Source organism: Zalophus californianus, chromosome 4 (genome assembly GCF_009762305.2).
Source record: "Zalophus californianus isolate mZalCal1 chromosome 4, mZalCal1.pri.v2, whole genome shotgun sequence".
In the NCBI taxonomy this organism is placed as follows: domain Eukaryota; kingdom Metazoa; phylum Chordata; class Mammalia; order Carnivora; family Otariidae; genus Zalophus; species Zalophus californianus.
In genome coordinates this window covers 55,922,821-55,948,889 of record NC_045598.1, presented here as the reverse complement: position 1 = coordinate 55,948,889, position 26,069 = coordinate 55,922,821, and the positions used below count along the sequence as shown (strand labels likewise).

Genomic DNA, 26,069 nt, shown 5'->3' with positions numbered 1-26,069 from the left:
CAATTATATAGAAAGGTTAATGTAGGCTTCCTTCATCCCGCAGTGGTGCCAACAACACAAAGCATTTTGCGTCTGGGTGTAGAAACTCACTATGAGAGCTAAGAAACTGATCATATGGCTTCAGTCTCAATAGGTAACATCTCAACTCCCCAAACTGGGTTGTTCCTTTGTTTTGTTTTGTTTTGGAAAATCTACCTCCCAGATGAATAAAGTGGTTTTCCTGCTATTTTCTCATGATCAGAGTCATCTTTGCCCTTGGGATTTCCATGACTTTTATCAATATCCCAGTGGAGTGGTTTTCCATTGGATTTGACTGGACCTGGATGCTACTCTTCGGCGACATCCGGCAAGGCATCTTTTACGCGATGCTCCTCTCCTTCTGGATCATCTTCTGTGGCGAGCACATGATGGTAAGAGCCTTCTGAGGGAGGAAGGGACGGGGGTGAGACAAGATCAACTAGTGGCTGCAAGACTGAGCTCTGGAGTCAGAACGCCGGTTCAAATTCTGACTCCCCCACTTGTTACCTAGCCACGTGGCCTCCGGCAAGGGACTGCCCCAGAATCTCCGGTTTCTCATCTGTAACATGGATTTTAAAGGCCCGGTGTATAGGGTTTTCGTGAGATTTAAGCGAGATAATGTGAGTATTTCACAGAACGTAAACACACAAATGTCAGTGATTATCACTGTTTCTTCTGCTTTGGCTTCAGCTCTGCTTGTCCACAGGACCAAGGTAACACCCAGAGAATGTGGGTCTGGCTCTTTCCAGCTGGCAATTTGTCCAGGTGGCCTGGTAACCCCTGTTACCCTGAAATACTGACCTCCCTGGTCTCAGTTTGCACAGACATCAAATCCTATTTCAGGAGGGATTGAAGATACCATGGCTAAAAATAAGAATGGTGCGGTCCTCACATTGTGGCTCAGGTGATATGCCAGCTGGAGCTTGGTCCTCCTGTCAGGCAACCAGCTTCATAGGAGTGGACTGCTTTTAAACTCCACTAGGGTTTGATCCTTGCTTCTGAAGTCTTGCAGCCCTTCCAGGAGAGCAGTGAGAGGAGAGAGAGGTGTTTGCTGATGGCTGGGGTGCTATCACTTGACATATTTTAATGCCTTTAAGTCTTTATTTTGTCCTCTGGGATCCACCCGCCTGACAGACACACACGATAAACCACTTAATTTAATTCGGAATGAGTTATTTTGCAAACCACAGAACTTCCACTGCTGAGGGTACAAGGCCTTTCTTTGTGTTCCCATAGCATCCTGTTCTTATGGCTATGAGAGCCCTTATGGAGGGACTGATAAAAAATGAGCTCCTCTGGAACAGAGATTTTGGTTTTCCTCATTCTCATATGCCTATAGTCTATCAGGATGCTTGGTATACAACAGGTGGTCAGCAGGATTGTTAGAATGACTGACTTACCTGTAGAATTGCTTTGCTCTCCCCGATGTCATTTCTCATTTCCATTTCCCTCAGGATCAGCACGAGCGGAATCACATAGCAGGGTACTGGAAGCAAGTCGGACCAATTGCTGTTGGCTCTTTCTGTCTCTTCATATTTGACATGTGTGAGAGGTGAGCAGGTGCCTGTGGGATCCTGGGCTGAATTGTGCATCCCCATGTCCACCCCAGCTCCTCGGGAGGAGGATTCAAAAAGAGGAATGGTGTTCAGGAGCCTGTGGGTTGGAAGCATTGGACATGGTCACATCCGCAGATAAGGACTGGGCTGAAATCAAAGGCAAAGCTCTTTCTAGATGGAAAATATTTGTGCTGGTCCTATCCCTCAAACTCTGTTTCTCTTTAAGTCTGTGAACTTTTCTTAGTCTATACACAGCCCCCGCCCTTCTGGCTGAGAAGCAGAGGATGTGTAAAAAGGAAAGTCCCCCTTTGCCTCTGTATTAATTGTGTCTTTCCATCTCGTTTTTCTTTGTAGAGGGGTACACTCACGAATCCCTTCTACAGTATCTGGACTACAGATGTCGGGACAGAGCTGGCCGTATCCTTCCTTGATGAGTTCAGGGTTTCATTTCTTCCCACAGCCGCTGGGTTCCCCCAGATCATTTTCTAAGTCCTGCTAATATTCTCCATGTGTGCTCAGCCAGAGCTTTGATCCTCAGACCAGTGATCATGGCACAATTAAGGCAAGTAATCAGAAGAATTAATGCTTGCTTTTAAGCCCGGTGAGAGCAGGCAAAATGAGGAAGGTGCAGCATATCCCCATGGCAGAGGGCTCAGAGTTGCTCGTCTTACCACAGCCTGTCCAAATGACCTATGATACACTTATTTACCGCAGACTCAAGCATGACTAGCTTTTCCCTGGAGCCACGGAGGTTCATCTCTGGGCCCCTGTGGGAGAGCCTGTTTCTGAAGTCCTCCGTGTGTGAGACTTCTTACAGTGACCTTGGGGTACCAGCGTACCACGCTGCTGCTATTCATTTCTGAGACCATGTGGAGATAAGGCTAAGGTGATTAGTTCCAGAGGAGTTGCGGAGGCTTCTGGTTGGTTGGCATAAACTCTGAGTCATCTTCATGAAACAGAAGTGACAGTCTTCTCTTATCCCCTTCAGGATGCTGGATTTAAATATTTTATCTTCCTGAATAGTATGTTAAGTGCTTTGGAGAAAAAGACTCTCCTCTGTTGTAGTGGGGAGAAAGGCTGGACTTGTATTATATCTTGATGGATAATACCTTGTCATGTGCTGGTAAATAGGCTTTGTCTGGCCATGATGTTTGTGTGGGCTTCTTAGTATCACAAGAATTTGGTGAGCAAACTGATTCAGTAGTATCATTACCTTAATAAAGATGAGAGAGTTGAGCTCTCCCCTACTCCCATCCTTCCTCCCGAAAATGTGAGCTGCACAACAATGGGGAGTCCTTACAACGTTAAGTCTACTTCAGCCCTTTCATTGTCCATATATGATGAAGGTCCAGGGAGGCAAATAAAATGTCAGGGCCTGTAGCAAAAAAAAAAGAGCTATATTCCCTTCATTCTGGGGTGCTGTCGGCATTCGGAAAGAAGGAGAAACTGCATTGAATATATTACTTAATGAAATATACACACTGATTTCACGCTTGTTAAAATATTTTAAAATATGCAGCTTGGGGTAGAGTTGTAGCAGAAAGGACTTAGATTCAGGTCACCTGTCTCCCAAGCCAGCTCAGTGTTCCCCAAGCCTTGGTGGTTCTCGGGTTGAGCTTTCAGGATGGGTCTTAGAGTTGCCCTGATCAGTTTCAAAGTATATACTGCTCCCACCCTCATCTCCCACCTTGGCCATCTGTCCCTTCTGCTCTCTGTTCCATTTGATAAGATTTTTCTTGTGGTGACAGAAAATTGCAAACAGAACTTCATCCCTGGTTTTACTTCAAGGACTTCCATCCCATGCCAGCATCCCTTGAAGCTGCTGCTCCCAACCCCGTCATCACCTCCTGAATCCATGGTGTCTCAGTCTCCTTCTAAAAATCCAAGGACTAGCCCACTGGTTCTCAACACGATTATACTTGGTTTCCTTGCTCTTGGAAAATCTGATTCCATAGATCTGCCGTGGAACCTGGGCTGTATTGTAACTCTTCTGGTGATTTTAATGCAGCGTTTTACCTGACCAGTCATTTGCAACCAATACCCAGTATTTTAGTGCTTTTCAAATGGATTGTGCATACCAATCTCCTGGGAATCTTGCTACGACCCGGATTCTGATCCAGTAGGTCTCGGGCGGGCCCTGGAGTCTGCATTTCTAATAAGCGAGCCTCCATTCCTCTTCTCACTTGCCTTAGAAAACAACTTGGAACACTCCACTCTGTTGTACTTTTGTGTCTGAAAATCTCTATCGCTGGCATTAGAATGCCAGGTTTTAATATTTTATCCCCTGTTTGGAGACCACGGGTGTCCTTGCCAAGAGAGCGGAGGAGAAGTGTTTGTGTCGTCAGCGAGCCTGCCCTTTCCTTTACTGGAAACCGTCAGATGGCCTTCATCATTGTGGCTGGTATCTGCCTCTGCCTCTACTTCCTGTTTCTGTGCTTCATGGTGTTTCAGGTGTTTCGGAACATCAGTGGGAAGCAGTCCAGCCTGCCGGCCATGAGCAAAGTCCGGCGGCTGCACTACGAGGTGAGCAAACCTCCCGGCTCGCGGGGGGACCTGGTGACTCAGGAGCTCCTGCTTGGTGTGTAAACACACACCACACACCTACACCTGGAGATGAGAAGCCTTTATTTCAGATGCATATGGAGGAATTCTCCTGTCACTGAGGATCTCTGGGCAAAATAAGAGGCTAACTCCGACTCTGAGAAGCATCTAGCTGGCTTGTGTCGATCTTAGAGTTTTCTGTGATCTATATGTCTTTCTGTCCTCAGAAGGGGTGAACTTGTTCAGCAGGTTCTTCAGCTTTGGGATGGAATGTGGGTGATACTAGATGGGAGATTTGATTAGGGTGGAATCAGGGCTTTGGCTGGGGTGAGGCTTTAGGTAAGGTTCCCTTGCTGAGAATCAGCCTGGAGCCTGGGCTTCAGCCCAGGTGATCTGATTTTTTAGACTTGGAGAGGCCACATTTCCCCTAAAATATCCAGCAGGTGATCAAATAGAATTCAGTGATCTTTGTTTATAGATTATGTGCCTCGTTCAAGGGAAAACACTCAACATCCTCTAATCTCTAATGCAAGCAACACATTCTTAATTTTTCAAGGATCCCTTGGACTCATGCCTAAGTGGCTGTCCCTGGAGACATGGGCCTAATTCCTTTTGTGAAAAGAAACAGAAACTGCAGAACTCCAGATTTTTTATATGCAGTGGATCTGCAGCTAAGAGCCCCCAAGTAAGAGGTGTCTTTCCCTGAAACACAGGTTTCCTTAAATCCTGCTCTTGGGAAACCCTGGGCACTTTCTGAAGCTTTGCCTGTCTCTAGAGCTGGAGTGACACATGAGAAAATTCAACCAAATCCACTTCATGTTGATTAATATGCACATTTCTTTTTTGTTCACTGGAGCAGAATTTTATTACAACCGCAGAAAACTTGGATTTGGTGACTTTGAACCCTTGCAGAGAAGCATAACCAGCTTAGCAGGGAAATTAGCAGCCTCACAACGTGCTGTGAATATAATTTCCCAGGCTCTGGTATCACTGTTTCATGAGAGATAAGAACATAAGAAACGTTTGGCCCAATAAATTTTTCAGTCACCTTCACCTCTGCAGGAGAAATGTTACTATATGAAATTATTTTACTAGTCCCTCTTAGGGATTTTGTTTTATAGCTTTTTTTTTTTAATTGGTTTTTTACAGAGTTATATCTTGAGAAAAGGATTGGTGCTAGCGGGAGAGTGGTAATCTACTCTTTCTCTACTTCCCAATAGGGGCTGATTTTCAGGTTCAAGTTCCTCATGCTGATCACCTTGGCCTGTGCCGCTATGACTGTCATTTTCTTCATTGTTAGCCAGGTGAGTGGACCCTGAACTGCGTCAGGGTGAGAATGTCCCTGGAGGGGTGCCTCCACTTTGCACAGAAAATTCTAGAGAGCTGCTGAGGAAGGAGCAGGGAGGCTGTAATACTAGGCAGCTCCTCAAGCCATGTTTTTTAAGGCGCTCTACTCTGGAACTTAACCATCTGGCCAGAGGTGGATGGAATTTTCCCTTTCAGTATAGCCTCGTAGGAGGAAGAAAGTTGCTACATAAATTAAAAGCCTGCAGCCAGATTGAAGGGCACTTATTTCATTTACTTAAGAGAACACATTTTTTAAGCCCTATAGCAAAACACCAACAAGCAAGTATTCGTTTGACTTGATCTTTATCTGGCATTAACTTAGATCCTTTTACAGTCCATCAGCCATTCTTTGTAATAATTATATTGCCACTTAAACATGAAATACAATTCAGAAGTCCCCTTGATAGAATCTTACCTTTCTGCTGGTTATTTCCAAAATTCAAAATGTTGCTATACTTGAAAACCTCCCTAGTGGTAATAATTTTTAAATGTTGGTAACTGGCTTTGGAAAGTGGAAAGCACTGTTTAAATCTGACAGACGACCTAACTGCCATTCATTTGAGCTCCACAAAAATCCTGTGGGTGTAGGGTGGTTGGGGTTGTTATCTCAGTTGCTAGGATATGAAATCGAATGGCCTTAGAGACATTTCCCATTTGTTCTGTTTTCCAGCTGGGTGGGATAGTGGATGGATTACTTAACAGTTCTAAGATTTAATTTTCCTATCTGTAGAATGCATGTAATAATAGTACTGCCACAAAAGGGGGAGGTAAGGACCACAGGAAGTAATGCCTGCAGAGTGATTTGCAGAGTGCCTGGCACATCGTGGGCAGGAATAGCTGTGCTCTTGTGAAAAACAAAAGGGGTGAATGTTGTGCCAAAGGACATTCAGTAAGTTGGGGACCAGAACCCAGTCCTTTTGACTTTTTTTTTTTTTTTGCCAACTGTTCTGTCATCCCTGTATTTGGCCCAAAACTGAGAATGTTAGTTGCAGATGGAACCTTAGGACCGGACTTGTCTCACTGTGCTGGCTCGTTTCCCTCTAGTAGAGGGGCTCCTGTGCTTTTTCTGTAGCACAGACACTGTGGGCAATCTGCTGGAGGCTATGGGCGTCTTCGTTGAATGTTATTTTTTTTTAAGATTTTATTTATTTATTTATTTGACGGAAAGAGAGAGAGCACGAGTAGAGTGGCAGGCAGAGGGAGGGGGAGAAGAAGCAGGCTCTCCGCTGAGCAGGGAGCCGGATGTGGGGCTCCATCCCAAGACCCCAGGATCATGACCTGAGCCAAAGGCAGCCACTTAACGGACTGAGCCACCCAGGCGCCCCTCGTTGAATGTTTTTAAATGAGTAAAATAAAATACTTTGGATTTCAAAGATATCTGCAATTATACATGTTACAGATGTTACAGATATGTATCTATAATTGTAATTGATAGGAAAATGTCATGATTTTATGGGTAACAAAATTACAGGTTGTGCTGGTGCTAACATTAACAGGACTTTGTTTTCTACATTTATAATTGGAAGAAATGGTAACTTTCATTTAGAGACTAGTGAAAATAAAGATATAGTTTTTCTCATCCCAGGCCATGGACCTCTTGAACTTGATTCAAGGACACCCAAGGATGCCTCTGACCCATGTTAGGGGCCCCTAGAGACATGTGGGCTCTGCCCACTGGGCAGTGTGAGTGTTGCTGTTGAAGGCTGAAATGAGTGTGGAAAACAAATAAAACAAATAATACATATCTGTCTTCAAAAAGTTCTGCTTACCACATCTGCTGTGACCTACACCAGTGCTGTGTTTGTATCAGACTGTTTGTTTATAAAACCGAGGAAACTTCAGTCATCACTCCAAATGCAGTAACATGTTTCAAATTCTGAATGAGTTTTTTATTCACCCAGCTGAGGCTCAAACAAGGGTGTCTGAGGGCTAACTTATCCTTTGGCTGCTTCCTTCATGTGACCCGAGTGTCCAGTCTTCCAGTGCCTCGGTAACGCGCTGGGACACTTCATATGGCCAGTTGGATGAGTCCGAGAGAGCAGGGCACACTGTTTGGAGAAACAGAAGTGTCAAGTAAGCTGGGCTGAGAAATGAAAGGCAGTCTCAAGATACGTTCTCAGGAAGGCAGAGACAAAGGGCACTTTGGGTCTTAACTCGTGTCTCTGCCCCCTCAGAAAGCTCCGCCACGCTCCCACAGCCCCATGCCACTTAACGCACCTGGCTCTGCAGAGAGTCCCTTCCAGCTGAAGTCCAGAAGGGACAGCTGCTGATCTTGAAGGCTGCCACATGTTGCCCGAATTTAGCCTTGTCTATGTTACATAGTGCACCGTTTTCAAGCAAGAGAGCCCAGTTCTTCCAAGGAGCAGAGTTTGTGGCTTTTCTTTGGAGAAAAAGATTAATATTCCATTTGCCCCAGTATTTTCTAACACGGCTCCAGCCTGTGGCTGGCTTTTTATATCTGCCGCAGCGACAGTCAGCCCGGAGTGGATTTCAACTCCAAGGGGGTAGCAGCGAGTTCTTTTGGATTCCATTAGCTCCTCACATTCCTCCTGCTGGGTTATTTTTTTAAGGTTTATTTATAGATATCTAAGACGTTTTCAGGCATAACTCTCGATGTCCCAGGTACTGTACTAATATAGTCATCAGAGGATTTATTTTTTAATGTCATTTTGGAATGTCTCAGCAATGAGCTCACCTGAAAGAAAACCTATTGGGTAACTTTTTGAAATAGATCCCAGCCTTAGGTAAAAGGAATGTATTAAAACTCCCATTATACTCTCAGGCTTGCTGAGAGAGCTTGCATTTAAGCCCCATGAAATATAATGCGAGGGGATCTCGCCAGGATATTGAAGCTCTGAGGCCAGGAATGAAGGGCCCACAGGAAGCTGTGGAATGCAGTGACCTTGAGGCTTTGTAGCTGGGTCCTGAGGGGCAGTCTTTTAATGCCTGCCATTTTAATGGCCTCAGTCATAGCAACCGAGAGATGGTACATCACAGTCTGGTATTTTAGCCCCTTCCCTCTGGAAAAGAAAGAGGCGTTCCGTTTAGAGGTGGCAGGCAGTAGGGAACAGAAGTGCAATGCAGGGGAGAAGGTCACCAACCTTCACTAAGGGGACCCCCAGGTGCCTGACATTCAGGTCAAGCCACATGCAGCAAACTCCCAGAGAGCCTGTCCCCAGCTCTTTTTTGTGTGTGTGATCACTTCATTCTGTTACTCACAGAGGAAATGTTTCCAGTAAGAGAGCCTGTGTCTGGGATTTGGAAATCTTGTTGTTAAGTGGAATGTTGGTTGTCAAGACTACTGGGTGTAAAGGGATTTGACCTTCACTTGGCTCCAGGGGTATAATTGGGTGGTTTCACACAAAAGTAAATTGTTCAAATGTTAAATCAGGAAAAACAGGGACTTTTAGAAATAAGACTTAGGCAGAGGGAAGGTGATTTTCTTTTTTTTTTTCTTTTTTCTTTTTTGGTTAGGGCTATGTGATTTTTTTCCTCCAGAAGTTAAAATGGGGTGACTGTCACCTCTCTGCTTTAGCCTTAATAAGATTTTGGATTGACAAGGACTGCTCTGTTGAGGCTGCTTACTGTGGTTCATGCTGGTGGGAACGTGCTCAGAACTCTGGAGGTCCCAGGCAGGAATAACCGAGAGAGGAGACGGGCACGCACCCACAGTCGAGTGACTCTCTGTATATAGCTCATCTATGCAAACGCGACTCTTTGCCCTCAGCAGGAAATAATACATTTAGGGATTACAAATTAAATAGTATGGTAATTCTGCAGCCTTATGCCAAACAAGGTGCAGGCGTCTCACAGCAAACCTGAGATGGGGGCATGAATCTGCTAGTTCCTCAGGCTGTCTGAGCACCTGTGTACCCCTCATGGCATGAGCATCTCATTTCAGTGGTTCTACTGTAAAGCTGTATTTTGCATATAGATCCAGTTTTGAATATCATATATTACTATGTCTGGGATATATAGTACATCTGTATTACTCTATGGATTTGAATATGCAAACCTGTGTATATATATACACTGTATAATAATTTGCATTATGGTTAATTAAGTGAATTTTCAAAGGAATTTGATGTTCCACAATAGTTGCTCCATTTGCTAACTTAACAGACTCACCACTGTTTAGGATAATATTCCTACTCTTATATTGTGTAATGGTTAAGAATACCTTCTTTTGGAGTCAGAGCCATGACTTTTGGACTGAGCAATCTTGGGCAAGATAATGTACCTCACTGAGGCACAGTTTTTCCCTGTGTTGAGTGGAAATATTACCTGCCCAACCTCATAAAGGTTGTTACTTAAAAAAAATATTTATTTATTTGACAGAGGGAGATTGGGAGGGAGAGCAAGAGAGAGAAAGAGAGAGCATGAGCTGGGGGGAGTGGCAGGCAGAGGGAGAGGCAGACTCCCCACTGAGCAGGGAGCCCGATGCGGGACTCGATCCCAGGACCCTGGGACCATGACCTGAGCCCAAGGCAGACACTTAACCGACTGAGCCACCCAGGCGCCCATAAAGTTGTTAAGACTAAACAATATCTTCCATTTAAAATTCTTACAGTGCCTTACATATTAGCATTGGATAAATGTTAACTATCATTACCCTTATTATTTTAAAAAGTCTGAGTTTTGCTAATATTTGTGTTAGAGAGCAATATTTAAGTGAAATAATACGTATTACCCATTGACTTACTTTTAAGTACAATCATCATTCTTTACTATAGAATGCAATATTTTCTCTCTACTTTGGCATCAGATATTTCCTTCGAGCGACTGTTTTATCCTCCCTTTCTACTTCCATGTACTTGCACTGGCATTCCTGCACATGCCTGTACCTTTGTCCATATTCATTCAACAAACATCTGTCTGTTGAATACCACCGTGAACCAGGCATACAGGTGGGTGTTTCCTTAGATCGGTCATGCCAAGTCCCAACAAGAATCAATTTCAGCAAAAAGGTACTGAGTTTTCCCAGCTTATGTCCTAGGAAGTAGGGTCTCTTTCAGGAGAGAGACCTATTGAGGGGTCTACTGCCTTAACAGAGTAGAAGAAAATTACAGCTGCCTTACTCCATGGTATCTCTAGTTCACCCAGCCCACCCTCCCTCCTTCCTCGCATACAGAACAGTTCCCTTTGTTATGATGGCACGTACATAGATTTCCAGGAATTATCTTAAGATTTCCTTTCCTCTTCCATTATATGCATTAAAATCATCTTAAGTATGCCCTAGGTACTGTAATTTTTATAAAGCTAGGGTATCTGTTAAGAAGAGTGACATTTGGAGACATTTCTAAGAAGTTAGTTCTAAGTAGCTTAAATGCTCATACATTGTTCTAAAATCAGTAATGGTTATGAAATTCTTTGCCAAAAAATATTCCCGAGCACAGTGTATCAAGTGAATTATTTCCAAAAATAAGTTAGGGTTCGTGACAATGGTTTATGCATCACAAAATGAAAAATTATGTATCACCAAGGCCAAACTAAAATTGGTAAGTCTACAGTTAGTTAACCTAATTAAGTGATACTCCAGGTCTTTCAAAAGGAAACACCTATACTTACAGCTTTATTATGCCTGGGGCCCCAGTGGGTCATGCGCTATAAAGAAGGTGTCAGGTGAATATAGATCCATTGCCTCATGAACAGGAGGTGAAATCCACCTGCTGTTAAAGTCATTAACATCTAGATACAGCTTACCATCTTACACTTTAGCTCCTAGAAGAAGGGGCTCCTAGAGATGGTTTACATAACCCAGCCTCATTAAGTTCTCACAGGGGACATTTGTCCAGTATTCTTCTACTCCCATTTAAGATTTCCTGTAGCAAGCAGAAGTGGTTAGAATCATTTCATTGATCTCAGAAACTGGCACAAATTTTTAGTCACTCGGCTCAGTAGTTCTGTTGACAGTTCTTAGTATAATCCATACGTCATCAGACAGCCCTCCAAACAATTACCAAGTCATTAACATAGACAAAAGCAGCCTCAAAACATTCCTGGAGAATTGTAAAGGGTGTGAAAGCTTCATAATTACCTTCATGAGTGACTTACATAGAGTGACATTATATAGACATAAGATTTATTGTTTATTGTCTTACGAAATTTCTTGAAACATTTTTACTTAATTCTCCTCAGTAACCCTGCAAGTTTCTATTTTGTACTTCGTTTTTTTTTTTTTTTAAGATTTTATTTATTTACTTGAGAGAGAGCAAGCAAGCAAGAGAGAGCACAAGCAGGGGCAGAAGGAGAGGGAGAAGCAGACTCCCCACTGAGCAGGGAGCCCGATGTGGAACTCGATCCCAGGACCCTGGAATCATGACCTGAGCTGAAGCAGATGCGTAACCAGCTGAGCACCAGGCGTCCCCTCTATTTTGTACCTAAGGAAAACTGCGGTTCAGAGTCTTACTCTTCTCTTATATTAACAGAGTGAGTGAGTGGTGGAGTCTGCATTTGAATCCTGGTCTTGACTCCAAGCCTGTGTCTTTTCTGCTTCCCCGCACTGACCCACTAAGGAAGGCTACTCACCGTTAAGGCTTCATTTGATTATTTAATTAGCCTGTCTTCACTGAGCCACTGTGGGGCATCAGGCACCAAGGTATGGCAGTAAACAAGTCAGAAGTGGTCTCTGCCTGCAGGGAGTTTACATCGAGCTGGGAAGATAGACCACAGAGGAGGAGTTATAGTTGTGGATAAGTGTGAGACTCAAACACAGTTTCCTTAGGTTAGGGATAACTATGTACTGTTATTTAAGAAAGAGATACTCCCTGGGTGATTCTGATGTGCATCCAACATGAGAACCACTGACTTTGTACCTGACACACAGTAAACCCTCACGTGAACCTAAATTCATACTCGTATGATTTTGATTATAAAAAGGAGTCCTAGGGGCACCTGGATGGCTCAGTCAGTTAAGCGGTCTGCCCTTCGGCTCAGGGTCATGATCCAGGGTCCTGGGATCGAGCCCCGCATGCATCGGGCTCCCTGCCCAGCGGGGCGTCTGCTTCTTCTCCCTCTGCCCCCTTCCCCACTTGTGCTCCCTTGAGCGCACGCTCTGTCTCTCTCTCTTTCTCAAATAAGTAAATAAAAAATCTAAAAAAGAAAAAAAGAAGTCTTACATGGCCCTTTACTTTTCCCATATGTAGAAGACATTTGGTTTTTGTGTTGGTTCCTGTGTCGGTGTTATATTTCTTCTTGGTTCCAATTGAATGTTACTGTCCTTTTCCCATAGGTGACGGAAAGGCCATTGGAAGTGGGGCGGCGTCACAGACAGGTGAACAGTGCCTTTTTCACAGGCATTTTATGGGATGTGGAAACCTGTATGTCTTTGCTCTGATGTTCTTGTATGCACCATCCCATAAGAACTATGGGGAAGACCAGTCCAATGGTGAGTTTCAGTCTCTTCAGCAGAGCTATATTCAGGATAATTTGGCGTCATTCTCTACAAGATCCACTTAGGAAAGGCTCTGGGTTCCCCCGGTCAAACTTTCCCTGCAAATGTCAGTGAGCACCCCCTAGGGACTGGGGAGCCATAAGACAAAAAAGCCAGCACAAGACAGATACTTCTTTAAGTCGTTGTCTCTTTTTTTTAAATCTTTCAAACATTGAGAATATTGCATTTTAGTCTGAGATAGGTGCAGTTTTTAGTATAAACTTAAATTTGCTTTCTCAATTTTTGCGCAAAATTGACTCTTGGAGATTATGCTAGGTTTATTCTTCTGATTTGAGAAGCATGATCTTAAGCTATCAGAGTGGAGTGGGCCTGGGTTCTGAGAGTCGAAGATTGAGCTGGCTTTGATTTTCTCTGCTCATTCTTGTGCAAGGCTGCTGACATGCATCCCGACCAATAGCTCTTCCTCTATCCCACGGCCTTCTTCTCCCTAAGTGCGATTGCTGCCACACGGAGCCTTAGGAACCTTAGCCAGTCTGGCTGTTTTGAAGATGATGAAAACTGAGGCCCAGAGAAGGGAAGCACTTGCCTGGGGTGTCTCTACCAGCCATGGCAGAGGGAAATGACTGTCACAGCTCTAGGCCATGCTCTTAACTTGGAATAGGTGGCCTGGTAAACAACAGATCTGATAGCTCCTTTTTCTTTGACTACTCAGTCCTACACTGTTTGTCTCCACCCTTATTCTGCCTTCTCTTTTTCACACTGGCTTTACCCTCACCATGTTCTGGCTCTTCCCCAAGTATTAGATGCTCTTTCTCAAATCAGAGCCAGTGCCCTTCACTGCCTTGGAGGAGAGACCAGGGCTTTACAGTCTGCATGCTGGCTGTGCACCACAGGTGGGCCTTGCTCCAGGAAGTGCCTTAACATGTGTATTGAATGAATGGTTCATACCTGGGTCCCTTTGGGCTACTAAACCCCCCCCCCTGCCCGTCTTCTGGGCTCATTCAAAATGCTTCTTCTTTCTTGAAACCTATTCCTGATCCACCCTAGTTGGAGTCAGCAGACTACATTCAATAGAGTATTGTTGCCATGGATATTGATAGGTTTTAGTAGTCCCACAAATTAGAGAACCATTGGGTTTTTAATCACCACTAATGAAATTTTTACTGCAAGACATCTTACTGCCTTTAATACGTTAATTTTTACTATAGGTCTTTTTAAATAGGTGGGAGCGTAAACAGCATTTCCCCAAATTATTAAATCATTTGGCCCTGGACCCCTTTTTCCAAGCAGTGCATTTTTTTTTGGAAGTAGTGTTCTAAGGAACAGGCCTGGGGAAAACACGATTATACTTTTCACATGACACTTGCTGTATAAAGGTAATAGATGAATTTGCCTGTATCTTCTTTCTCTCCTTCTGGAATACTGACTCCTTAAGAGCAAGGACAGGTTCTTAAGGGTGTTTTGAAAATGTTGGTTGAATTAATGCTTTAAGAAAGTGAGAGTTCTAGATTAGTTTTCATATTTCACAGATGGGCCAATGATCTTGAGAGTTGGGGTTAGAAGGAGAGGAGGGTGATGACATGAGAGGTGGTGTGGGAAGTGAAGGGCATCTCTGTTGAAGGTTGGGGCCATAGATGATTCTCAGCCACCATCTGCCTCCAATACTATACCTCCACTTCTGTGTAAGAGTGTCCTTCAGGCCTGTCTTCCTTCCTGCTCCTTGGCTGGTCGCATTCGGCGTGGGAAATGGTGGCACGTAGCCTCTCAAACAGAGAACCTCCAGAACACCAGCAGGAAGGGATTCTGGACTTGTGAAAAAGAATCTTGATTTTCATTTCATGGTCATCCTGTTGGACTTTGACAGAAATCACATGGGTGTGTCCTTGACTTGAGAGTATTAAGCAGGACCCAGTAGGTGAAGTTTCTGCCTTCCAGGGAGATGCCCTATAAAGCAGTCACTGGACTTCCTGGGAAGTTGAATGACACTGCTAATGGGTAATCGTTACTGCATGCTGACCACGTACTAAGGCACTTTATGTAACTATTCCGGTGGTTTTTGTTATGTGACTGTTGGCACGCTGCCTAACCTCTGTGCACCACTTCTCCAGTTGTGTGATCTCTTAAAGTCTTGGAACCATGAAATTCTGTGGTGCTCTTTCTTCCGTGGCAAAGAAGAGCAGCTCCTGTCATAAAGTGGCAGCTCAGAGGGTGATTCTGTCACAGGTGAGGGGTTCCCAACAGTGGTGAGAAATTTGCCCATCCTAGCACTTATAGGCACGTGGGAAGCCAGAGCTGTGGCCATCCCTGCAGAGACAGGCTGACTGCTTGTCACCCTGTTGGGCCAGATGCTTGATTTGCAAGCCAGGTATCAGGCAGCTCCCATTAAGGCTTCTTACTCTGCATAGCAGCCACCCTCTAAGGCTTGAAACCTTGCAGATGAGACTCGCACTTGATGTGTTCCCATCAGATTTTTTTTATTTTTCCTTTGGTTGAAGGCGGCTTGACCCTGTAATTTCACAGAAAGCTCAAAAGCTAGTTCTCACCAGGAGGTCATATCCCCCGAATCCCTTGCCAAAAGTATTCACGTTTGTTTGTTTGGGATTGTCACTATGACTGGGAGGTACCACTGGCATCTAGAGGCCAGATTCTAAGGATGCTGGGTGTCCTGCAGTGAGCAAACAGTCTCTGTAGTAGAGAATTAGCCAGCCTAAATGCCAATAGGGCCTTGTTGAAAAACCATTCTTCAAGCAGTTAAATGGGCAGACTCTTTGGGGACCCTGTTCTGATCATAAACACGAGGCACACAACTTAGCAGTTCTGTGATGGTAACGTGATCGGCTGTGACTTCACAGCAGTCCGTGAGCCCCCGGCAGCTTGGTGTGTCCTTCCAGTCCCACATGATGCTGTGACCCTCATGCCTTTGGAAGGGGCTTTTCCACGCTGGGTTCCTCTGATCATGTTCCTTCTCTGCCCTCTTCACTTTTCATCTCTTCATCTGCCGCCAGACCACACAGTGTCTCCCAGGAGTTGTGGAGCATTTGCCAAGATTTTGAAGCTCTTGGAAAGAAGCTAGTTTGAATATTACATGGAAACCTAGAAACGAACTCCTAGGGGGATACACTGTATTTTTAAATTCTCTGGGTCTCTGGATGACATCCCTTCTCCTCCCCCAGCTTTCCCATGCTCTTTTCCTTTCTCATGGAAAGTTTTTATTTTTAAGTTGGCTTGGGCTCCCCCCCTCCCTTGCTTTTAGGTCCAGAGCCAGAATTCAGATCTCTTGCTATGGAGAATGAATCCCAGGTGTGTGGTGCTTCTTGCCTTCGTGAGATGGATCCTGGATGGACATCTGGAAAAAGATCTTTTCCAGGAACTTGGCAGGTGGCTTCTGATACAGCCAAAGGGGCTAAGGAAAGAGAAAGACAACCTTGAGAGGGGTTGTTTTGTTTGGACGTGGAGAGAGATGCCAAGAACTGTCAGGAGGGAGTGGGTAGGAAGGAAATGAAAGCAGAGAGCATAGACTTTGGCTTCTCCCTTTTGGTCAAGGAATGGACTGAGAGAAACAAAGCAGATGGTAGGTTCTAGAAAGGATGGCTTTCAAAGAGTATTTTTTTCTTATACATCTGTTCTCTTTTTATTGTGTGGATCAGAAGTGACCCTTTCGAAATGAACCGTGAATACCTCAGTACTTAGCACTGCGTCAGGTTTGATCAGATGGAGAGTGACATGAAGCCCCCAAAGGAGGGACTAAGAACAGTCCCTGCTCTTGTGGAGCCAGTAGCCTGGTCTGAGAGACAAGGCTTCCTTGGCTGCCTCTTGAAACTCAGGACGTGGCAGAGCAACTCCAGGCCAGAACGCTTTCATGTTTTTAGCAGCTGGTTGTTGCTGCAAAGGTGTGGATCTCTGGGTTCCATCTCGTTGGTTGATTTACCATAGCTGGTGATATAAACATTCTCACATCAAGTATCTTCATATACATACATATATGTTTATCTTTAAATATAATCATTTTATGTGTATATGTGTTGTGTACATACATGTTGTATGTGTTGGTATACACACATACAAAACAGACATATAATTTGTTTTAATTTAGCAAAGATATTTTAGACCCTCTTTCTTTTTAAGGACCATTCCACATTTTCTGCCCAGCTCCTGCTGCCTTCTCATTAAAGTTGTTCTTTTTACCTGTTTCCCATAAGCAATTTGTGAATCATTCTGGATGTCTTCCAGGCAGACATGAATTGCAGCAGGCTGATGTTAATCTTAGGGCGGAACGAAGGCCCAGCATCTCCCAGGGGCTCAGCCATTGATGCTCTGCACACTCAACGAACTGTCCAAACCCCCTCAGCCACCAATTCATGTGGAAAAAAAAGTTGGAGGTGCTTATGAAGCCAGACAATTCTTAATAATAGCTTTCATTTTTGTGTTCTTTCATCTATAGAATTCTTGTCAGAAGGTTTTAGAAAAAAATGAGAAACGGAATTCTTGACTGGATGACTATGACGAGGGAACAGGAACACTCTAATTGCCAAACTGGTTCCTTTCTATTTCTATTCGCACTAAATGTCTTCTGTCTGACACACTCATTCTGCTGGAAGCCACAGCAGCAACTCTGGGGTCCCATGTCTTGGTAGCTCGCTACCACGCTGTGTCAGTTTTACTGCCAGAGGCTTCTAAGGTCTCCTGCTGCTTGTTTCACAGGAAAGGTGGCTTTGGCTTTGTATGCCGCAGTAAATGTTGGGTTTGAGTCATGAGGCTTCGACAGTGGCTGCCTTTTATTGAGGCCTTTCCCCTGGTTGCATGTGAGATGGACCCGCCCGTGGCTAGCCTGGCTTACTTGATGTCTGTGAGCAGTGATGGAAGTGGTCTTACCACCAGGGCTGGACCCCAGATCTGAAGTGGGTCTCCATGGCCTTCCCCATTTCCTAATGAAGATGGGAAGCCGGCGACAAGCCACCACCAGCCTAGAGCTCCTGCTCTGCTGGATGGAGTCGGGCAACTTTTGTCTTCCCGCCTCTCCCGGGGTGCTGTCCCTCCAGTGACCTGATCTTTCCTTTCCCAGCAAAGCAAAGCATCTTTGCCCGGCTCTTCGAATGACTATCTCCCCCTCTCAGTCACTTTCTCGGGAGTAACTTTCTGCCTCCTAAATTTTTCAGTTTTGGGAAGGCTGTTGTTGCAGTACCACAGGACAGAGAGACTTAACCGTGGAAACAGATGTATTTTCTCACAGCTTGGCAGGCAAGAAGTCCGAGATCAAGTCTCAAAAAACATCAGACTGGTTTCTTTGGAGGTTTCTTTCCTTGGCTTGCAGATTGGTCTTCTCTCTGTGTCTTCACATGGTCTTCAGTCTGTGTGTCTCTGTACCCTAATCTCCTTTTCTTATAAAGACATAGGTCATATTGGGTTAGAGACCACCCCTGTGACCTCATGTTAACTTCCCTTACCTCTTTAAAGGCCCTATCTCCACATCTAGTCACATTCTGAGGTACTGGAATTAGGAGTTCAAATACATTTTGGGAGGATATGATTCAGCCCATACCATTAAGTTTTCACTCAAAATGTCTAGGTTTTAGGTTTTAGGTTTTAGGTTTCCACCCTCTTGGAATTGCCTGGTACTCGGTATCTGGAGGTACTTTGGAGGTAGGTGGGGAGTGGCTCAGCATGAAGTCAAGAGTGTTCTAGAAAGAACATAAGCTTTGGCGGTAGACATAGATGGTTTGGAATCCTGGCTCCAATGTGGACTAAGTATGACCCTAAAGGAAATAATGAACTCATGGTGTGGGAGCTTTCTGGCTTCCAGATCTGGGCAGTGGGGTGTTTATTTGCCTTAGTGGTTGTGAGGACGGAATTAGGTAGCCCCATAATGTTCAAAGACTGCTGGTCTCCCAGATTCTGTGAAACAGTCTTGGAATTATCTTAGCGAGTTTTCTTTCCCTTTTACTACAATAGCCACCGATACACAGGAGATCATCATTAAAATGATGCCAGTCTTAGGGAGCTGTGGTTATTGCTTTCTCATTCTAGTGTAGTTTATATGGCTTTCTGTGTCTCCAGATGCATTCCAGCCAGTGAGAAGCAAGCAGCAAGCAGCTACATACCTGTGGATGCCATATATAAATATGGATCCATTGATAGTCCGTGGTGATTAAATCCAATGCCAGAGATTAGTCTCATTTTACACGGGTTAGACTGAAACAAGCTCTATCTCCTTGTTAATTCGCTGAGAGGACCCTGACACCATACGCAGGAAAGAGACTTAATGCAAACTGAAGAATTATTTTCTTTACCTTTTTAAATTTTTTCCCCCATTTATTCTTCTCCTCTTCCCTAAACAAGAAACATACCACATTTTCGGAAAGGGTTTTGTGTTTTTGTTTTTGTTGTTTTTGTCTTAGGAAAGACTCTGAGCATGTTTGTGCAATAAGTAGCAGAAGCCAAGAGAGAGGAGGAAGAATAACAGATGGAGCAAGACCTTGGCAGAAGCAGGGGTTGATGGAATTTGGAAAGACATGGAGGGATCCCCACTCCTGCCATGTTACTGCCATATTCCCACAATTCACCCCCTAAGGGGGGTGGGGGAGTTGGCCTTCAAGGTACAATTAGACCACACGTGATGAGTCATAGATTTGGCCAGCCAGGGTCCCATTGGTCTGGGTCCTCATCCCAGCTCTGCTGGGAGCAAACTGAAACACATTAGAAAAATTAATTGCCTATTCGACCCTCAGTGTCTTCCTGTCTTATAAAGAAATACAGGGCATGCTGAGCCCCTTAATAGTGCATAGGGTAAATACTCAAAAATAACAGCTGTCCTTACTACCTGTGCACTGATAAATTATGTGCCATAAATTCTCTTTCACCAAATACAGAAGCAAAGTTAACGTCCTGAACATCTCATCTGGATTATTGCATGTATATATTTATGACCGTAACACATTGCGTGTGGACTCATCCTTTGCTGGCAGTCTCTCTGGCTGTTAGCAACTAGATTGTTTACAAAGAGTCAACATAGCCTAAAGGTTGACAGCCTGGATTCTGGAGCCTTATTGCTCTGGTTTGAATCCCACATCACAGTTTACCAACCTGCCCCCTGGGCAAGTTACTTAACCTCTCTGTGCCTCAGTTTTCTCATCAATAGAATGGAAATGACAGCATTTCTGTTAAAGCACTGGTATGAAGATTAAATACATTTGTATTTGTAAAGTGTTCAAAACGGTGTCAGCACATGATAAAGACCAATATGGGTGCTCATTAAAATAAGGAAGCCAAAGTAATTTGGCTCAAGTAATCTGTAGAATCATACACATTTTTTAGGACATGCTAATGAGAACCGCATTTTAAGCTTAAAGAATTAGCATCTTGGGTTCAAAACCTGAGTAGAATTACATTCTAGAATGTGTCTATTTTTAAGTCTTCAGTGAAAGGGATTCTTTAGGTAAACACTTGGAGGTGCTAATGGGTTTACTGGGGTGGTCAGGACTTTCTTTGAAATTTTAATGACTCACACAGACATCCACATCCTGACAGTGGCTTTGAAGTTTTGATGGCTCACCCAGATATGCAAATCCCAGAACTAACTTTGACTGAGAAATTTGAGGCCTAGGCAATTGTGCTAGACTGGGGAGTGGGCTAGAAGTTGCAGCAGTGAGAAAGCAAGCTGGTGCCCAGGGAAAACTTGCTTGTTGTACAAATAATGGTTCAGTATGGCCCCAGGGGGCCCTGCGTAAGTCCTCTACAGCCTTTGTACCCTGTTGGTCTGTGCGCTGGCCCAAGGGAGGAGAAAGCTGGACGTGCTGGAGGCTGGGCTGATACATCCCCTTCATTACTTACTCTGCCCCCAGTCCTGTGGATCAGACCCTTGTGCAGATAGCCCCAAATACCATTAGCAGTCCTCCTCAACAGCTAATGACCCAGCTACTGAAAGTAGGGGTCTCTCAGGCAGAGAGCTGCAGACCAGCATTTAATAAGACTGATTCAGCCGCACGGCTGCTGAGAAATGGGTCTGTGGGGAAAAACGAATACCACGTGGCACGCGTGAAGAGCACCAGCCACATAGCCTGTGGGACCAGCATGTGGGATGGCTCCTGGGGTTCTGAGGCCAGCAGATGCAATGATGCCCAACAGTTCTCAGACTAGTGACAAGACATTAGTTGTAAGCATAGGGCCAAAGCTTTCTTCTAAGTTTCAAGCCCAGTTGAAAACAGCACTTATTTATTTAATTCTGTGCTTTGAACTAGGAAAAATTTTAGTCCCAGGAAGTATGTGTATACAGTATAAGTATAAAAATAAAAATAAAATATATTAATATAATAAAATATAATATGTAATAAACATAGACATATAAAATATAAAAATCACAGACATCACCCTGAGCTTTCATTTTCCAACACCTCTTTCTGCAATACTGTAAGTCCTTGTGCACCCCACACAGACAGTCCTAATGTTTGCCATTTTCCTTTTGCCAGTTATACGTTCATTTAGTTTGCCTTATGGCAGGTAGGATGCTTCAATTTATAGAAACTTACGTTTTTCTTGCTAGTGGAGAAAAAACTCATTATTCCGTTTTAGCAGAGGGGATCATGTCTGTCACTGATGATGAGTCCAAGACACCGGTGTTGTGTACAGAATCCTGGGGGCAACAGAAAGTTCAGAGCCCATTCCTGGGATTTTTTAATTTTTCCCAGGAGAAGAAGACCCCTAAACATTTCTAAATGTATTACATGCACTCCCCTGCCCGATCTGTTGGTAAATATAGGCAGGTCTCGTTTGCCCTCGCAGGCGTAGCTGCTTTGTAAATTACTCACAACAAGTGTGTACGTGCCTCCCTCCCCATCGCTGGGGAGGCGTGTTGTGCTGGCTTAGCCCACACCACGGGGCCTTGGAGTCAGACTTTCCTTCCCTGGCCTCCTGCCCGGTCCTGTCGTGTGTCTGCCCCTCCACCTGGGGCGGTGTCCTTACTTCCCTCCCTCCCTGTTTCCTCATCTCTAAAGCTGCTGCTGCGATTAGATTACCGTGCCCACCTGGGGTGGCGCTTGGAAGGCTTAACTCCCATTACATAGAAAGCATGGAGAATAGCGTCAGGTCCAAAGTAAGCTCTCATTAAATGTTAATAATGACTACACATGATAGAAGCATCATTGACTCATCTGTCATTAATAGCTCTTCCCTGAGAGACAGGAATGCTCTGAAAGTACTACAGAGTCTGAAAGGGGTGCACATTGGCCCAGGTGTCAGTGCCCTGGTGGTATCTAGAAGCTCGGGATGTGGAAGAGGGCTGGTGCTGGGGCAGTGTTACCGAGGCGAATCCCAGCTTGCTGCTTCCTCCTTGTACACGTCTAACACCAAAACCCTGTTTCAGGTGATCTGGGTGTCCACAGTGGGGAAGAACTCCAGCTCACCACCACCATCACCCATGTGGACGGACCCACCGAGATCTACAAGTTGACCCGCAAGGAGGCCCAGGAGTAAGCGGCTGCAGCACTCGGCTGGGATGGTCCCCACATCCCGGCCCCTCTAGCTAGAGTGGGGAGCGTGCCAGAGAGAGCTCAGGCGCAGACGAATGCTCGAGGCTCCTCACTGTGGTTTCCTGGGCCAGCAGCGTAGACGTTTGTCAGTTCGTCTTCTGACTGTGCTCTCCAAGGACGATTCCTGCGGCCACTAATGCGTTGTGTATGATAACAAAACCTCTGATATGACACATTTTCTGTGATCATTGTTAATTAGGGACATAGTAACATCTGTAGCAGGTGGTTAGTAAACCTCATGTGTTGGGGGTGTTCTCCTTGGGGGATGGTTTGGGCCAGATGGGGTCTATATGGAGTGGAATATTTGACTCTTTTTCCTGTTTTAGATTCTAGGGTAGATTTTAACATCTTTGCAGGCCAGGATAGGCTGGTGTTATAGTCTTCTCAAACCTAGTCTGTGACCACTTGTTGTTTTGGGGTTTTTTTCCTATTTATATCACCAAGTAGCCTATTGAGTTAATATTTAAGTTGTCAATAATATGTGTCCCTATTTTTTATGGCATAATATAAAATAACTGAACTTCATGAGAAGGTCTATTACGCCAGGGGCATTTCAGCTTTGAAACCAAATCTGTATATCCAATACTAACCAGTCTGTTGGATGTGGGTTTTAAAAAAATGTTTGCTAAACTGCCCGAGTAGGATTTATTGTATTAAATGGCCTTTGGGTCTGAAAAGCTTTTTTAACCTCTTGCTTAAAATGTGTTTTCTTTTGATGAGATGCTTCCAACAGCCTCCAAAAGTGTAGATCTGATCGTTTAAATAAACCTGTATGTATATGCACATATGTATACGCACGTCGTCCGCCTCCTCCACCAGTACACGTGCCCACAGAATCTTTTCCCTGCTGAGTCTGCAGGGTGGGAAATGGCTGGGGAAACAGCTTTATGAAAAATTAAAATATTTTGCCACCAAATCAGAGTGCTTGGGGCGGGTGGTATCAATTTCTGGAAATAGGGTAATATTTTCTGTGCTAGGTGCTTAACCTCCCTAGGCTGGCAATGAGTGCTCACATGTGGAGGAAGAAAGTTAGAGGATGTACAAGCAGACATCCGCACCCCCACCCCCTTATTCTCACTTCCCAAGTAGCCGGTTTCATTGTATTTTAACTCTGCCATCCGAAAGGCCACATGGCACAGCAGAGAGAAAGGGTACGGGATCGGGTGTTGGAAGGCACAGTTTGCTGTTGTCATTAACAGTGTGACCTTGTTGAAGCCGCGTGACCTGACTGTTCCCTCGCCTACAAACTGGCATTCCTAAACTAACGGCTTCACGGGGTTGCCGTGCCAATTAAACGAGTTAAAGTATATGGAAGTGTTTCTTCAGCTCTATGCCATATAAATGTGCTCTTCCTGGAGTCGAGAAACCATTTTGTGAGTGTTTTTCACACACACATGCCTGCAGGTCTGGGGCACATGCCATGGAATTTACCCACTCAGCAGCCCCCATCCTTTCTTGTCCCTGATTTTGGCTAAAGTCATGCCAAGCCATGATGGAAAGACACACTTTGGCTTTGGCTCTTCTCCAAGGCCTTTTCCTGTCCTAGTAAACACGTGATGGTATGTGATCCAACACATTCAACATCTACTTTCTGATCAACCACTGCAGTGCCAGGAAATCAGTGTAGCCTGTGCCTCGCGGTTGGGAAGGGAAGACGAATGTAAAACATGACTAGTGATCTCCTGTCCAACAGGCTGGAGGGAGAGTTTCTCCTAGGGAGGTAGGAAAGGCCTGAAATAGGCCTGAAAAAGGCCTGCAATAGATTTTACCAAGGCCAAAGGGCAGAGGGAGCCACAGTCCAAAAATCACAGAGGAAGAGTAGAGAATGTTTGGATGAGGTTGGTCCTCAGGCCTGGCTGGCACATAGAAGGAGTGGAAACAGCAGATGAGCCCCGTGTGCCAGGGTTTTGAATGCTATGGTAAGAGCTGTAGGACCGAACCGAAGCTGTTAGGCACGGAAGCAATGTGATCAGAATGATGACTGGATCAGGGAGAAGCTGGATGGGCTCAGCAAAGAGGTTCCCAAGGCCAGAACTAGGGTGACGGTAGAGGACATGGAGAGGAAGTTACTTGGAGATAAAACTGACACGGTTTGAGTGTTCTGAATGTGATCCTCATGAAAATCAAGAGCAGAGTCAAATCACAAGCAAGCCCTTGCTGGGTGAGGGAATGGTAAGGCCCTTGACAGAATTTGAGATTCGCAGAGATGTGTCAGTGGGTCTGTTACTTAAAGGTCTGTAAAGTAGTAGAAGCCAACTCTAGCAACCTTAGCCGAAAGAAGAATTTACTAGAACTTTCCTAGAGTATCTCATGGATCCATGGAAGAGTGCAATTAACCAGAAAGATTGGCAACTGGGCCAACTATAAAGAGACCCCAGTGCCAGGAATTCATAGACCTTTCCCCTCAAGCTGTTACCATTTACACCCAGTCCAAGTCTCTGTCTCACTTCAGAACTAGGAGGGAGTATGTGAGCAGCTCAGCCTCAGGCAGCTGCCTGTCCCTGTGCCAATCAACTGTGTTCAGGAAATCGAGTCAGCTTGCTCCTAGTGGCTCACCCTATGGACTGGGGTCAGTTTCTGAAGAATCCATTTTGAGCTGGGCAAACACTCAGGAAAGATCTGCCACAGTGGGCAAGACGATGAACTTGGATTTGCCTGGGCTGAGTTTTGAAAGCCATCTTTTGCAAGAATTGACAAGCTAACAATTAGAAATGAGAGGTAAAGCAGACCACTGCGTGTAGGTTTGACAGTCATTATCATTGAGAATAAGAAGTACAGCTGGGGCAGAGCATCAAAGCATCAGGGAAGGTAACTGGCAAGACTGGTGAACTGGGCACAGCCTCATGAGAGAAAGAAAATGAGGCTAGACTACCCAGAAAAATGCAAGTTGTCAAAAAAGCTAAAGAAAGAGCCAGATTCATGGGGAAGAAGTTAGAGATCCTGAAAGATTTGACAGCATTTAAGGAATAAAACCTGTTAGATTTGGTGGTTTGGAAGTCTGTGACCCTCTCAAGTGGCAGGACAGAAGTTAGACAGACATGGAGCAGAATTAATGGGTGGTCATGTTGGGAAGGGAGGAGGTAGGTGGTTGCTTCAGGAGGAACCAGAGTAAAGGGGGGGGCTTGTGTTTTGTCATCTGAGGAGAGAACTGCACTGAGTTTATAAACCTGAGGAGTAAGAACCAGCCATGAGGTCAAGATGATGGTGAAGTAACATAAGCCCCAAGGAAATTCAGAGATTTGGGATCAAGGACACAAGTTGATGGGTTAGTTTTGAAAGAGTGAAAGGATACTTTTGTCTTCAGATGGGAGAGAAATAGTGGATGGATGTTAGAGAAGAAACGAAGTCCAAAGAAGAAAGGTTGCAGCCCGTCCCTCGGGGTGTTCTGTCATCTCCACAAATATGAAATGAGTGTTGGCGTTCTGCTAAAGAAGTTCTCAGTTTCAAGAGTGCATGTTGAACACAACCATTTTCGATCTGTGGAAAGTTCAAGAGACTCTCCAAGAGGTGAGAAGAAGCCTTTATTAAGGACCATCAATCTAGAGAAAAAAATTATTGGCCATGTATACCCCCAGTTCTACAAACTGTCCTAAATTGTTCAGGTTGTTTTGAAGAATATGATAGAAAAGAAGTATAAAGCTTCCCAATTACCTGCTTTTAAGAAATAAGAAAATTCACCAATATATTCAACAA

The 26,069-nt window shown here is 44.7% G+C and overlaps 1 protein-coding gene and 1 long non-coding RNA gene across 2 annotated transcripts in view; one reads left to right on the top strand and one right to left on the bottom strand.

Annotated features, from left to right (window-relative positions):
- Window positions 1–23,159, top strand: part of WLS (Wnt ligand secretion mediator) — a 97,509-nt gene extending 74,350 nt beyond the window's left edge. Inside the window, 8 exon segments of the mRNA XM_035727317.1 lie at window positions 242–410; window positions 1,473–1,570; window positions 1,931–1,991; window positions 3,954–4,097; window positions 5,336–5,426; window positions 12,702–12,775; window positions 12,777–12,849; window positions 22,211–23,159. Of these exon segments, the coding sequence (XP_035583210.1) occupies window positions 242–410; window positions 1,473–1,570; window positions 1,931–1,991; window positions 3,954–4,097; window positions 5,336–5,426; window positions 12,702–12,775; window positions 12,777–12,849; window positions 22,211–22,320 (820 nt within the window). The 3' untranslated portion in view covers window positions 22,321–23,159.
- Window positions 7,330–7,939, bottom strand: LOC113908856. Its single transcript, XR_003515621.1, has 2 exons — window positions 7,680–7,939; window positions 7,330–7,510 (listed from the first exon to the last, which is right to left on the bottom strand). It is a non-coding gene; the product is annotated as an uncharacterized LOC113908856 (long non-coding RNA).
- Window positions 23,160–26,069: the final 2,910 nt, after the last annotated feature.